Here is a 14,406-nt window from a genome sequence, read left to right on the forward strand (position 1 = left end):
ATGCTTCTGGGCAGATTGCCTGCATGAACCTTGACCAATGGCTTTTGTGTATGGTAGTAATTATACTGAGAAGTTATTGTGTTTTTTTTTACTTTATTTTTTATCCGCAAAAATACTAGTTCCATGTAAACACTTGGCCTGTTGATCTTTGTACAGTTGTTCTACGTTGGTTAAATGTAACTCATTCTGGGAGTAGTTGTGACATCCAGCCGGCAGGATTTTTGTTTTGTTTTTTATAAGTAAACCACTGAAGTCTGTTGCTCCCACCTAAGAAAGGAAAACTAAGATGTCTTGTTGTATACAAAAAGCTTTGGCTATCCTTTCATAGTTCTTTAGAGGTAGGGTCCTAGTAGGGTTTGCATAAATGACATGTTATTTTGAAATAAATATCTTGGAATGTTTGTCCTGTTATATTAATAGTTCCTCCATTTTCACAGCCATGCGGTATGCATATTTTATCTGGTCCTCCGAGCCCTGGACACTCTGGAAGATGACATGACCATCAGTATAGAAAAAAAGGTTCCACTGCTACACAACTTTCACTCTTACCTTTATGAACCAGACTGGCGGTATATGGAGAGCAAGGAGAAGGATCGACAAGTGCTAGAGGACTTCCCAACGGTAGTGGAATTACAGATCTCTTCTGCCTATGGTTGTGTGTATAACTGATGATGTAATTGTTAGCCAGCCCTCATCCTTGCAGAGAACTGTAAAATCGTCAGTGTGAGGGTAGTGTAATCTAATGTGATGGGTAAGAACTCTGAAGCTACACTGCCTGGGTTGGAATCCCACCCCTTCCCCTTATTAACTGGTGTGGAGTGATGCGGCCTGTATAAACCTCAGTTTCTCCATCTATAGTGATAATAATAGTACCCACCTCGTAGTATTGTTGTGAGGTTTGAAAGAGTCAAGACAGGTTAGAATGGTATTAGCTACTATTACTGTTACCAGTATGTTGCCTATAAGTCCAGTGTTTCTTCCTTTGGAAGGATACATTTCCTTTTTTTTTTTTTTTTAAGATTTTATTTATTGGGGCGCCTGGGTGGCTTAGTGGGTTAAAGCCTCTGCTTTCGGCTCAGGTCATGATCCCAGGGTCCTGGGATCATGACCTGAGCCGAAGGCAGTGGCTTAACCCACTGAGTCATCTAGATGCCCCTAAATAAGTTCTTCTTTCATATCACATAAATAAAAGGTTGATTTAGTGAAATCTCATGTTCTCTAACAGACCAAAGAAGCCCTTCCTTTTGTAAACAGTTGCCAGAATTTGGGAGGAAGAATTGTCCTCTTGTGGCTGTTGCTACTGAAACAGATCTATATTCCTGAGTGGGGAGGGCTGTAATCCACCTCATACAAAAGAATGTTTGAGAGACTCCTTTGGAGGAAGGGTTATTTCAGATTACTGAGAGCATGTCTTTGGTGTCGAAGACAAAAATGAAAGACAATAAAGTTCAAACCAGAAGAAAAGAAATCTGTGAGAAGTAATTAACATGGAGCTGATACAGTACAATACAATAGAAAACAAGAAAAAGGAAAAAAGAACCCGTGAAGAATAATAAGGTAGAGAGTGAGAGCACTCACCTAGAGAAGGTACCAGTGATTTGGCTCTCCTAGAACACCTCTCACGACCTGAGCTGAAGACAGATGCATAACTGACTGAGCCACCCAGGTGTCCTGATGTGTATTCTCACTTAAAAAAGTTATATTCTAGCTAGAGCCTCCAAAAAAAAAAAAAAGAAAAGAAAAGAAAAACAAAAAACCTTCCACGCTATTTTTGAATTGAGTAGATTCATAACAATTAAATAATTTCTAGTTGTGGGATAAATGTCATAGGTATTTGAAAAATCAAGGCAGCCCTATCCACTTAGCAAAAATGAAAGAATATGAAAATGTGTGAATGTCAGAATAATTTGGGGGGATATAACGAGTAAATGTTTAGATAATATTTCAGTATGCTTAGAAAACCAAAGTTGTCTTTATAAATATTGCATTCCAATGAGAAAACAACAGTTTGTTCAAGCAAATTTCAACATTAAATCGATCTTTTCGTATGTTGGGTAGTGGGGTGAGAGAACAGAGCCTCCCCTGTGGAGAGCAGAAAGTCGCTCTGCCAGAATAGAAGGGAGCAGAGTGCACAGGCCAGGCATCACCATTTTGCTGGTGTTCACTTTTTATATCCTTAAGAATGTGAAATATACGAAGCTATGTGTTGGTGAGGATGGAATTTCAAATCAGAGGTCCTTTCAGCCTGTCATTCCTATTGAGATAGGAATATATGGAAAATCGTAGTGTCTTATTTTCATTGGGAAAGCTTTGCACACCTGCTGATCTATCCCAGCATCTCCTTGAGACAAGATGCACAATTTGAAGGGTAAAGCAGTGTCCTTGGGTTACACGCGCCATCAGTTTCAGGCGAGGTCCTAGGGAAGAACAGTTAACTTGGCCTCACTCACACAGTACTGCTCTTAGACTGAGGGAAGAAGGGCCCGCCCCTCCCAGCCCCTCACTTTAGAGGGCCCCACTCAAAGGGGTGAGGGTTCCCCAGTGCCATGGGAGTGTGCCTACCCAGATCTTACGCAGCTCGCCTTCTAGATTATATTCCAGGTATGTGGAATTCCTTGCCCTCAACTCCCTGAGCCTGCTTTCCAGGTTTGCAGTCTGTTTCCTCAGGCCTGTCTTCTCCAGGGTGAACTGTGTACCAGTGACCCTGCCCCTAGGCCTTCTGGGTGCTAGACAGAGTTGGGAGTGGGAGGGCCAGGCTGCAGACCAAAAGCTGGGGATCGCCAGTCTCTGCTCTGCCTCCTTTTGGAACAGAGCCCTGAGGGAGGTTTAAACTCACACCTGAGTCCTTCAGGTTGTGGTGAAGGTCTTTGTAAAAGCAAGAGAATAGCGCATACTGTTTAACAGGTTACTAGTGTGACTGATAATTTCAAGATTTTGAGCCAGTATGGTGTGTGCACCTCCTTTTGTGCTCTTGTCCCAGGTCCCACAGACTTTAGGCATAAACCTAGACAGAGTGTTCTCACCAAGTGAGCCTCTCCCCAGTGTGTGTGCATTGAGATTGAACCTGGTGTTTTATGCTTTGTGGTCATTAGTTAGTATCATTTGAAGCCAGGCTTTCTAGAACTTTCACTGAATATTATGGATTAGAGCTTATCTTTTTCGCCTGGTACTAGTGGAAACTAGTAGTCTTTGAGACCTACCCAAACACAACTTAAAGAATAGCGTAGGGTTATTTTTAAATGCTAATAGTGGTAATAACATATATTTATTGAGCTATGAATTAGTTATGAAATATATTTCAATGTTCAATGTTTGTATTTTATGGTAATGTAATTTTAACATTTAGCCTTATAGTAGGGGAGACACTATAACTTCCTGATAGAAATTTAGAAATTAATGATAAAAATGGTGGCTCATCTCCTCCGTAGAATGTAAACTGTACCAAGTTTAAGTTTCTGTTCCTTTCCAGGCTGTGTATCCCAAGTGCCTAGAACAAAGCTTGTTACATAGGAAGTGCTTGGTGCATGTTTGAAGGAATGAGTCTTCCCTATCATGAGGTTTGTCTAAAATGGGGCATTCTTCCTAAAATTCTTATGTTTATGTCCACTTTATGTTGAAACACCTCATTTATTATCTATTGGAAAGATGAGTGTAGAGTGAGACTTTGATTTCCTTTAGAAACTTTTTAGCAGTTTTTAGACCCTTCTATTTTAACAATTATAACATTTCTGAGCTTATTACGCAATATGTAGAAAACTAGCATGACCTAGGTTTTAGGCTTATAGATGAATCATCTGGGAGTCTTAATGAGTTCTACTGTTATTTTATCTTACGATCTGTATGTACCATGTTCCCAGTGTAAATACATATTTCATATTTTTTCTTTCTTTTTTTTTGTGTGTGTGATTTCCATTTCCAGATCTCCCTCGAGTTTAGAAATTTGGCTGAGAAATATCAAACAGTGATTGTTGACATTTGCCAGAAAATGGGATTTGGGATGGCGGAGTTTTTGGATAAACACGTAACCTCTGAACAGGAGTGGGACAAGGTCAGTGTTTACAAGCTGTGTTGGTGTGTGGCGCATAGAACAGAGCTGGCAGCACGTGCTGTGAAGTTCAGAGTGAGGAAGAAAGTTGTCTTACCAGTTCCAAGTTTTCTGGTTTTACAGCCCACCTGTGTAGCTTGAATGTCTCATCATAAACACTTAATAAAGGGGCTTAGAGTTGAATACTTGAAATAATTCATGCCCTAGGGAGTTTGCCATTAAGTTAGGCCAAAGTGAATTTAACCTGTCCCAGAGGTACAAACATTAAGCTTCTAGAAGTGCCTCTGACTTGCTGTGAAATTTTAGATAAATGGCCAAATTACTTAATGTAATATAGAGATAGCCGAGGTTTTCAAATCTTCAAAAATGTGGTTTTGGTTATTTGCTTTCTTCCATCACTGAGTATGTGTTTATGTGGACACACCTTAGCATCTGAATCAGTTTCTAGTTCGATCTTAGCACAAGATGACTTTTAAACTCTGTGCCAGCCTGACCCCATTTGTTGAGGAGAAGTAGGTACCACTTAAACTGTTAAATTATATGTGTATTTCCTTTCCAACTTTTTGAGTATCCAGAGGTACTGACTTGGGATCGTGGGTGTGTTGTGCTGAGGAGTGAGTAACTCTCCAATACCGTACTGCTTCCTTTCCTGTCATCTCCTTACCGAATTAACACAATGGGAGAAGTTCCAGGTTTCTCAGCCTCCCTCCCCCAGTTCATATGGCAGTTAGAAACGAATATGTGTGGGGATTAGCAGTGGGAGACCCCACATGGATGAGGTGGTCTTCCTCGGGAGGCAGGGTAGCTGGAAAGGGCAATGAGAGCAGATGATGTGGCAGATAAAATGATGATGACTTTTATTTGGCCTGAGTTTACTCCTGAGCAGCAGCTGCGTAGGATATGGCCAGGGTAGGAGTTAGGGGACAGGGAGAAATTGCCTGTCTAGACAAAGTGACCTAATTGACCATGGGGACTAAACGAAGCATCAAAATACTGGATAGGAAGGAGGGATGTTGCCCATTTTCCGTAGGAATGATGTTTGTGAGACTTCTTCATCTCCCCAGTGGAAGCAAAGACATTTTAAACATCTGAACTATGTGTGTATTTTGTATCTTTAATAGTGTTTAAATTAGGATCTCAGAAGAGGGGTGACTACATGCCTACTCCCTGGGTGAATGTAGGTTCAAAGTCCGGCCTCTTAATCTTTCAGTCCTCAAAACTTGCCAGCAACATCTTTGCGGCTGCTGGATTATGCTCTCCGAGTTAGCATGAGTGATGCTGCTGCTGGAATTACCCATTTATGAAATTAAAGTTAAAGCTGAAACTCCTCTGGGCCAGGAATCAGCACTGGTTAGCTGCGTGGTGACTCCCTTTTCTGCTCTGCAGACCTCTTAGGGAGACCCAGTGACAGTTTGTTGAGTATAATTTCTGATGAGATGAAATTCAGTACTTTGAGTGATTCTCCCCCCCCTTCAACTTTGGAGGAAGAGGACTACTTCCAGTCTAGGAATATTTCTATCCAAAGAACTGTTATCTTCAAATCTCCTTTTCCTAGGGCAAGTGCCAAGGACGTACTGATGTTTTTAAATTTCTAGTAATTCTTTTTAAGTTTCTTTTAGCTGTCCACAGCTCATTTCTCTATTTTAGCCTATCTTTACTCTTTCCAGAGTCTTCCGTTGTTAGACCACATTTTGAGTGCTTTCTCTTTGCCATTTCATTGTGCCCTTTGTTTAGTCTGCCTTTGTGTTTCTTTCATCCAGAGGCCCTCCTTGGGTCTTTCCCGACCATTCACCGTTGCTGTTGTCCACCCCAGAGCGTACCTTCTTTAACTGCTCTCCACCTCTTACAGTGTGTAATGGACATTCATTTCATAAGAGTATTGCATTAAGTTGTCTTGGAATATTCTTCTTAAGAGAGGAGAGCTTTGGCAAACTACTTTTACAGGAAAAAAACTTCTTTGACAATCAAGAATGATGTTTACCAAGATCTCTTTGGAGAAAAGGCAGTTTCAGCAAAGTTGTTAGAACCTGGCTTTTAAGCCAGACCACCTGGCTTTGAGTCCCTCGCCTCTAACTTCCAGATGAGTGATCTTGGGTAATAATTGACCGAACTCTGTCTGCCCCAGTTTGCACATCTGTAAAATGGTGGTAGTAATAACACGTGCCTCATAAAGGTGTTTGTGAGGACTGGATATGCAGAGTGCTTTGAACAGTGGCAAGAACAGAGAGCTGTGGTACTTTGTCCTTCTATGTAATGAAGATTTTGAGACACGGCAAGTTCTTGAAGTGTCTTCGAGACTAAGCTCCACTTACTATTCTAGTTTCTATTAGAATATTCCTTATTCCCTCATTGCCTTCACCCTCAATTTTAGATATTAAAAAGCTTACTGTACTAGTTTATTTTTTCAATGACCTTTTATTCTAGGAGTAGTGCATATGTCCACAGTAGAAATATGGAAAAGCAGGTGAAAAAATTAAACCATCACACCAGCCAGAGATCAGAGGTCACTTTGGTTAAATCTTTTGTGCACGTATTTTTTATTCTTCACATGTACACATGTGCATATTTGTGTTTTTTAATCAAAATCAGATCTTGTACATTCTGTTTGGAACCTGTTTGGGGATTTTGGTTTTTTTTTGGCTTTTGGGATCTTTTTTATAGGCAATTATCTCGGATGTTTCCATTGTAGTAAGTACTTCATTGTTTTTTACAGTACTGTCACTGTGTCGCCGGGCTGGTGGGAATTGGCCTCTCCCGTCTGTTCTCAGCCTCAGAGTTAGAAGACCCCTTAGTTGGTGAAGACACAGAATGTGCCAATTCTATGGGCCTGTTTCTGCAGAAAACAAACATCATCCGTGATTATCTGGAAGACCATCGAGAAGGCAGAGAGTTTTGGCCTCAAGAGGTAACAGATGTAGGAGATTTGAGAAAAATAATTTTAAGTACTTTCTGAGAACAAAACAAAACAAATCTTTCGGTTGCAAATGATAGAAATGTGAACAAACTACCTTAGACAATGTAAGAGAATATATGAAACAGGTTAGGATTTAGTTTGCTTCAGAGTAGACTGGCTAAATCCCGGGGTTCAGACTATGTATAGTAATGCGCGCACACACACACACACACACACACACACGCTCACGCAGAGGCTCTATCCCCGTTCTTTCTATCTCTTGAATAGGCTTTCTCCAAGTGGCAGATATAACAACTCATGACTCACAATCTACTAGCTTAATAAAGAAGTCCTTAGGAAGGCCCAGTTGATGAGACATGGATCCTGTGCCCAACCCATAATCAGTTACCGTGTGGCCAGACGGCTGAGTACTCTGGCCAGACCTGGGTTATATCTTCCCAACACACAGAATGGATTCCACCCCACCCCCAACCCCTGTCAAAAAAGGATTCTGTGGCAAGAAGGAGGAAGACCATAGAGAGGGAGAGGCAAAAACTACAGAATGTTCATTATAAGAGAAGAGTGGATCTTTACTTAATTTTAAAAAAACAGGTAGTCAAGGAAAGCCTTGGAGGTTGGCTTTATTCAGAAGGACAGCTAGAAAGTATTAGGACTATGTCCTGATTTTACTCCAGTATTTGTCTGTTGCTTTCCGTAAAATGATTTCCTAAAAGCAAGGGCTTTTAATTTTTTAATTTTTTTATTATTTAAATATTTTATTTATTTGAGAGACAGAACGTGAACAGGGGAAGGGGCAGAAGCAGAGGGAGAAGCAGACTCCCCGCTGAGCAGGGAGCACCTCCATCCCAGGACCCTGAGATCATGCATGGCCTGAGCTGAAGTCAGTCACTTAACTGACTGAGCCACCCAGGCACCCCAGCCAAATGATTTTAAAGTGAAAAAAAGGCAGGTGACAAAGTAGGGAAAATATTTGCAACTTAAACAGCAAATACGGGACTGCTATTCCTAATATAAAAACTGCTAAAAGTTAAGACCAGCTACCTTATAGAAAACTGGGTAAAGAGATAACAGGTTATTCACAGAAAGAAGGATTTTTTTTTTTTTTTGAAAGAAAGATCCTTAAACAGCTGAAAAGATGATCAGTCTCACACCTAATAAGAAAAATTCACATTAAAACGACCCTGGGCTGAGACATCCTAGTTTGCCAAGCTTCCCAGGTGTCTCCTCTGTGGGCAGGGTTGCCAAAGAGCTCTTGACCATCCTTCTGGGATGCCACGGCTCAGCAAAGGGAAGGGGTTTGTGTGAGGACCCGCAGTGAGTCAGGGGCCACCTGGAAGGGCCACTTGAGTCTCTGGGTCCCAGCCGGGGCTTGTCCCTTGTCATCACACTGCTGTCACCCAGGCACGTCCCCCAGCATGGGTCATGTGCACCAGCTCTACAGGTCTGCACACCGTTTACTTCCTCTTCTGTAATATTGAATAGCTGTTAGACCACAGGATAGTGGTGTGAATAAAGTGAGATAAACCTTGGCCAGGGTGCTTATTAAATGTCAGTCCAAATAGCTTCAAAAAAAGAGAAAAGAACCCTGAGAGACTGTCCAGCGCCGGACTGGCAAAAAGTCGTTAAGAAAAACTGGGGACTCAGGCACTCTGTGGCTGGGGAGAGTGTATCCTGGTGCAAATAGCCCCGAGCGCTGGCAGCTTGGCAAGTGAATAATATGGGGGCTTAGTGGTGCAGCTTTGTTTCTAATAGTTACAGTTTATAAACAACTGAGATGTCCATCTATACCGGACTGATTGAACGAACTATGGTATATTCCCTTGGTGGAGCACAGAAATAACTATACTACTATGGAGTAATCTCCAGGTTATATTATTAAGTGAAAAAAGCAAGGTGCACAGCACCGTAAGCATACTCAACGTAATAAAATGTGTACATAATTATACTGGGCATAATATTGTTATTGAAATACTGAAACTGTTACAGAAACACTGCAACATACAGCAAATAGGCAGTTGTGTTCATATCAGTCTGGGAACCAAGATGTTCAGTCTAAAATAAAAGGTACAACTATAAAACTATTAATAAAGTTAAGCAAAACTCCCATAATCCTAAACTGACTTGAAAATGTCAGCACGAATTCCTGATACAGATTCTCTATAAAAAAAAAAAAAAGTCTCGCTCTCTCTACAAAGAGGTGTAGAAACAAACCAGTAATAATGGGTACCGCTGGTGTTCCAGTTTGGTCTTTTAATACTGTTTTCCACCACACAGAATAAGGGGGTAGGAACTGAGAATATACTGTCGTGCCAGGAAGTAAGGGAGCTATCAGAGTACAAAGTATAGGGTAAAAAGGTATAGGGTCCAATTTAAAGGTGCCTTCACTGACCACATATGGAACAATTTGAATATCGAAAAGAATAAAGACTGCAGTGGGTTGAAACACAGCAAATGTGTTTAAATCTAAAGAGAAATGAGCATCTGCCTCCTGAAGGGTGGGGTGCTCTCTTACCGAGAGGCATACAACGTCTGATCTTTGCCCACTTTTGATGTTAGCAGTCATTGGGCTTCATGTCTAGTTCTGTTCTAGAGTAGATCTTTATTGGGGATCAAGTCCCACATTGGGCTCCTTGCTCTGCAGGGAGGCTGCTTCTACCTCATCTGCCACTCCCCCTGCTTGTACGCTTTCTCCCTTCTCTCTCTGTCTGACCAGTAAGAAAGTAAGTAAATAAAATCTTAAAAAAAAAACCAACAACAAAACCCATCATGATTGGGTTTAATCTGTGGTAATTATTCTCACTATTAAAGCTCAAAATTTCCCTCCTTTGGTCAGGAACAGGCTCGGGTTGGCTCCTGAGTCCTCATGAGGGGACCCTTAATACTTTGATAGCTTCCTTGCCTTTTGGTATGTACAGATGTTCTAAGCTCATTTTATACATTTCTTGCCTGAGCACTGGGCTCATCCAGCTCTGAGAAACCCCAGGTAAGACACCTGGGCTAATGGGAAATAGTACCCAGCACTGCACTTGGGCACTAGGCACAGTCACTGCTCTTGGAACAGTCGCTGTGTGTGTGTGTGTGTGTGTGTGTGTGTGTGTGTGTGTAGTTTTAAAGTTCAAATACCTTCTAAGTTTATGTTAATATTTCCAGTTCAGGGATTGTTACATAACCTCCTCCTCTGTATTACATTGCTACTTCATTTCTTCCTCATCGAGATTCATAATTCTCAGGGAAATCAGAGATGCTAGAATTAGTATATGCCATGATTACTCATTTGCTTTTCTCCCCCTGCATTACAGATCCTGCAGTCTCTCAATAGAGATAATAATGCAACTACCACCAAAATGATTCTTGAAAATAGTTGAAGACTATTTTTGCATATGCTACACTAATTTCCAATTTTTTATGATTATATTTATTTCTGAGTTGTCAGATTAGATGGCCACTGATACTGTAATATCTCCTTTCCCCCTTCCTTAGTCTTAGTTTAAGCTCACCTTGAATTAAGGTGAGCTTATATTGACGTCTGTAGTCATTTTGGTTGTCTGGAGTTCACACACTGATCGATAGGAAAGGCCCATGAGAATAATAATTCCTAATGTGTATACATATTGGTAATTTGTGACTTTGATATTTGAAAGTTAGTTTTTCTAGATATAAAATGTTTAGCTCACATTTTTGAGTATCCCGTTTTCTTCCGCTTTACAGACTGTTAAAATTCTAAGGATAACTTAATTTTCTTTTCCTTGTAAGTTATGGGTTCTTTTTCTTTTCTTTGGTGATTACTGCCTAGATCCCTCATCACTGGAGATGCCAAAAGGTGATGTCCTAAATTCTATCATCCTTTCTGTATTTTTTAGCAGGAATTTTGGATTTTGTAAAAATGGTAGTGGTGGTGGCCAGTCATTTATTGGGGGAGAGTATAAAGTGACAATAACCATTATTCTTTGGGAAACTTAAGAGTGACCAAAAATGAAATTAAGTTCTTTGTTAGCCTCAGAGACTCCTTTAAAAATAACATTAAAAATTGTTAAATCAATCACACCGTTGGAGTTGAAGATGTTATTTCACTTTTGAGTTACTAAGATCCAAGGAGGTAATGTTCTCATTGTGTAGACTCAGCTCATTCTCCCTCAAGACACTTGTTCGGCAGCATTCTTATCAGAATTGGGAATGTCATGTTAATCATTCATTACTTTGAGGCCTGACCATCTTCAGAATATTTAGCATTTAGCTTGCAGTACTCTTGTAGCTAATTTTGTTAGGAGACAAATGCCTTCTGGAACAACCAGGAGTCCTCTTTATTTGAAGTCATCAAAGTATTGCTTAGTACATGATGTACCAACTGTCCCTAAGGGACAGTTTCCCAAATACTTAACTGACTCCTAGGTTGTGATCAGACCCTGACTGGTCATCACAAATAGCCACTTTGTGGAGCTTGAAACGGACTTGATCTTGGTGAAAGATGAGTACGCAGCTAAGAAAAACTTCACTGTAGATCATAGTTCTTGTTGACGAAGATTCTTTCCGGTTGCTTGTATCTTCTTCACTTATGCCCGTGCTAACTTACTTTTTAAGGTTTGGGGCAAGTATGTTAAGAAGTTGGGCGATTTTGCTAAGCCACAGAACATTGATTCAGCTGTGCAGTGCCTGAATGAACTTATAACCAACGCACTTCACCACATCCCAGATGTCATCACTTATCTTTCAAGACTTAGAAACCAAAGTGTGTTTAACTTCTGCGCTATTCCACAGGTAGGCAAGGGAGCTATTCTTGTGTATGAGAGGCGGAAGCTAAAAGGACTGGCATGGTGGTGCTGATGGGGGTGGACAGAATGCATTTACTATTTTGGTTTGCTGTATTCAGGAATATGGTTCCTTTTAAAAAGATGACTCCAGTCTCTTTTCTTTTGCTGGGTGGGAAGGCAGGCACCTCCCCTCTGCCCCACAAGTACCACACCCAGCTCAGCCTCCTTAGATTCTTAGCCTCACAATTAAATCTAAGGCTTTGGCTTAGGTTTAGGGGGAATGCTGGGTAAAATTCAGGTGAAGGTTTATCATTACAGAGTCTTACTTAAGGGCCTTGTTTCTGCTCTCCTTTTCCCAGACTTGGGATAACAGAACCTGATCCTATGGACCTAGCCCCTCAGTCCTCTGGTACTTAGGCTTTTTTATTTATTTATTTTTTAAGATTTTTATTTATTTATTTGACAGACAGAGATCACAAGTAGGCAGAGAGGCAGACAGAGAGAGAAGGAGGGGAAGCAGGCTCCCTGCTGAGCAGAGAGCCTGATTCGGGGCTCAATCCCAGGACGCGGAGATCATGACCTGAGCTGAGGCAGAGGTTTTAAACCACTGAGCCACCCAGGTGCCCCACTTAGGCTTTTTTAAATGCCTTTGCCAATTATTTCAGTTTTTAACTCAAATACATGAAACTCATGGGATTTAACTGATTTGGAAACTTGGTTTGATTTTTTTTTTTTTTTTAAGATTTTATTTATTTAAGAAAGGGAGAGAGAGAGAGCACGAACGGGGGTGGGGAGTAGACAGAGGAAGAAAGAGAGGGAGAAGCATACTCCCCACTGAGCATGGAACCCAACACAGGGCTTCATTCCAGGACCCTGGGATCATCACCTGAGCCAAAGGCAGATACTTAACTGATTGAGCTACCCAGGCACCCCTTGATTTGATCTTTTAATGACCAGTCTTGAGAGGTTGTGGCAACTAAACTCTGCATGCTTGATTTAGGTCCCCATTTATCCCAGAAGTAATTTGCCGTTGAGCATGGGAACCATTCCCCTTCCCATTTGTCCCCCCATCCTTCTGTGCTTTGTTTTTCATGTAAAATGATTATTATGTTCATTGTAGGAAAAATAGAAAATTCTTTGTAGATATTATTTTGAGATACATTTTTTGGCTCTCTAACTCATTACTCTAGCATAGAAAAAGATGTATGGACTTAATGGACTTACTTTTTTCCAAATAAAAAGGAACCTTCATGGTCAAACCAAAGAATCATTTAAGACACAAAGACCCTTGATTCTGTATATTGTTAGGGAAGGGAGGAGTGGGAAAGGTCCAAGTTTTGACATGCTTTCTTTGTGGGTATTTTTTTCTTGGTTAGTTCCATCTTAGCCCTTTGGCACTTTCTTATCCTGCAGAACGTTTTTTCACCTTTTCAGAATGGTGATTGCTTGGAGTGCCATTTCTTTTTTCATGAAATGGAATGAATTCGTGTTTTTTCTCTTCTTCTCTTTCCCTCCTCATATCTGTAGGTGATGGCCATTGCCACTCTGGCTGCCTGTTACAACAATCAGCAGGTGTTCAAAGGCGTAGTGAAGATCCGAAAAGGGCAGGCAGTAACTCTAATGATGGACGCCACCAATATGCCAGCGGTCAAGGCTATAATCTACCAGTACATGGAAGAGGTGGGTTCTTACTTAACGACCTGGAAAATTTGTGTCTCTTCTTAGGATTTAAATACTGTCACTCTTTCAAGAGTTTATATTTGGCTACTAGATGATCGTAAAGACTCACAGTGTTATGTATAAAGAGACAGGAGTTGGTGTCCTTTATTAGGAAGAAGTGTGTGCACAGGTTGCTGATTGATCAGAGCTGCATGGCCCCCTGCTGAGAAGCTATAAATGGAGCAAGGCTTTAGGGTGGAGCCCCTACGGAGGATCAGATTTTTTGAGGGGGAAGATGACATTTGAGGCCAACCAGGTTTCATTTGTGAGCAGAGTGAAGCTGAGGCTTGTGCATGCTAATGCAGTATCTGACCAGAGTGCATCTCCAACCCCAGGCCAGGTTGCCTGACACCCAATCCAGTACTTTCCATTACGTGATAGGCCTCAACTGAGAAACCACAGTAGGGAATTGCAGCAAAGGAGAACCATCAAGTGGCAGTGATTTGTCAATTTTCTAATGCAGATCTCATTTCAAATGCCAAAACCACCCTATAAGACAAAACATATTTGTTCAAGTCAGATCTCCTGCTGTGGAGGATATAATACATGACTAGGTTCTTAAAACTTTTTCTTAGAGGCAAAAACTAATCACTAGGCCCTAGAGCGGTGGTTCTTAACTGAAAGGGCTTTTGCGCCCTCCCCCTCCCTCACCCCAGGGGACATTTTGCAATGTCTGAAGACATTTTTTTGTGATGGTCACACTGGTGAGGGGGGTGGCCACTAGCTTCTGGTGAGTGGAGGCCCTGAGATCTTGGGTTCTTACTAAAGATCGAACTACTATGGAAATACATGAAACATGAAAGACTTTCCTCCTTCCTCTCTCCCAGAGAGAACTCCTGCTGCCAATAATTTTCTCCCTCTTTCCTGTCCTCTGGTTACACCTTTACAGGGATGTGATGTGTAATAGTGGTCCGCCCTAAACAGAATTCTGCAGAACAGTGATTTCCTTTGATTTCTGTTGCATAGTGCACATTCTCCTT

The 14,406-nt window shown here is 41.2% G+C and overlaps 1 protein-coding gene across 4 annotated transcripts in view; it reads left to right on the forward strand.

Moving 5' to 3' along the window:
* Positions 1-14,406, forward strand: part of FDFT1 (farnesyl-diphosphate farnesyltransferase 1) — a 31,566-nt gene that overhangs the window by 10,415 nt on the left and 6,745 nt on the right. For 2 of the 4 annotated variants that reach the window (XM_032855753.1, XM_032855752.1), the window contains 5 exons: positions 438-621; positions 3,920-4,048; positions 6,759-6,950; positions 11,538-11,714; positions 13,235-13,387. In XM_032855753.1, coding sequence (XP_032711644.1) covers positions 438-621; positions 3,920-4,048; positions 6,759-6,950; positions 11,538-11,714; positions 13,235-13,387 — 835 coding nt within the window. The remainder of the gene's footprint in view (positions 1-437; positions 622-3,919; positions 4,049-6,758; positions 6,951-11,537; positions 11,715-13,234; positions 13,388-14,406) is intronic. The other 2 variants (XM_032855754.1, XM_032855755.1) reach the window with 2 other exon arrangements.

Source organism: Lontra canadensis, unplaced genomic scaffold (genome assembly GCF_010015895.1).
Source record: "Lontra canadensis isolate GAN:19392208 unplaced genomic scaffold, GSC_riverotter_1.0 scaffold10, whole genome shotgun sequence".
Taxonomy (NCBI): domain Eukaryota; kingdom Metazoa; phylum Chordata; class Mammalia; order Carnivora; family Mustelidae; genus Lontra; species Lontra canadensis.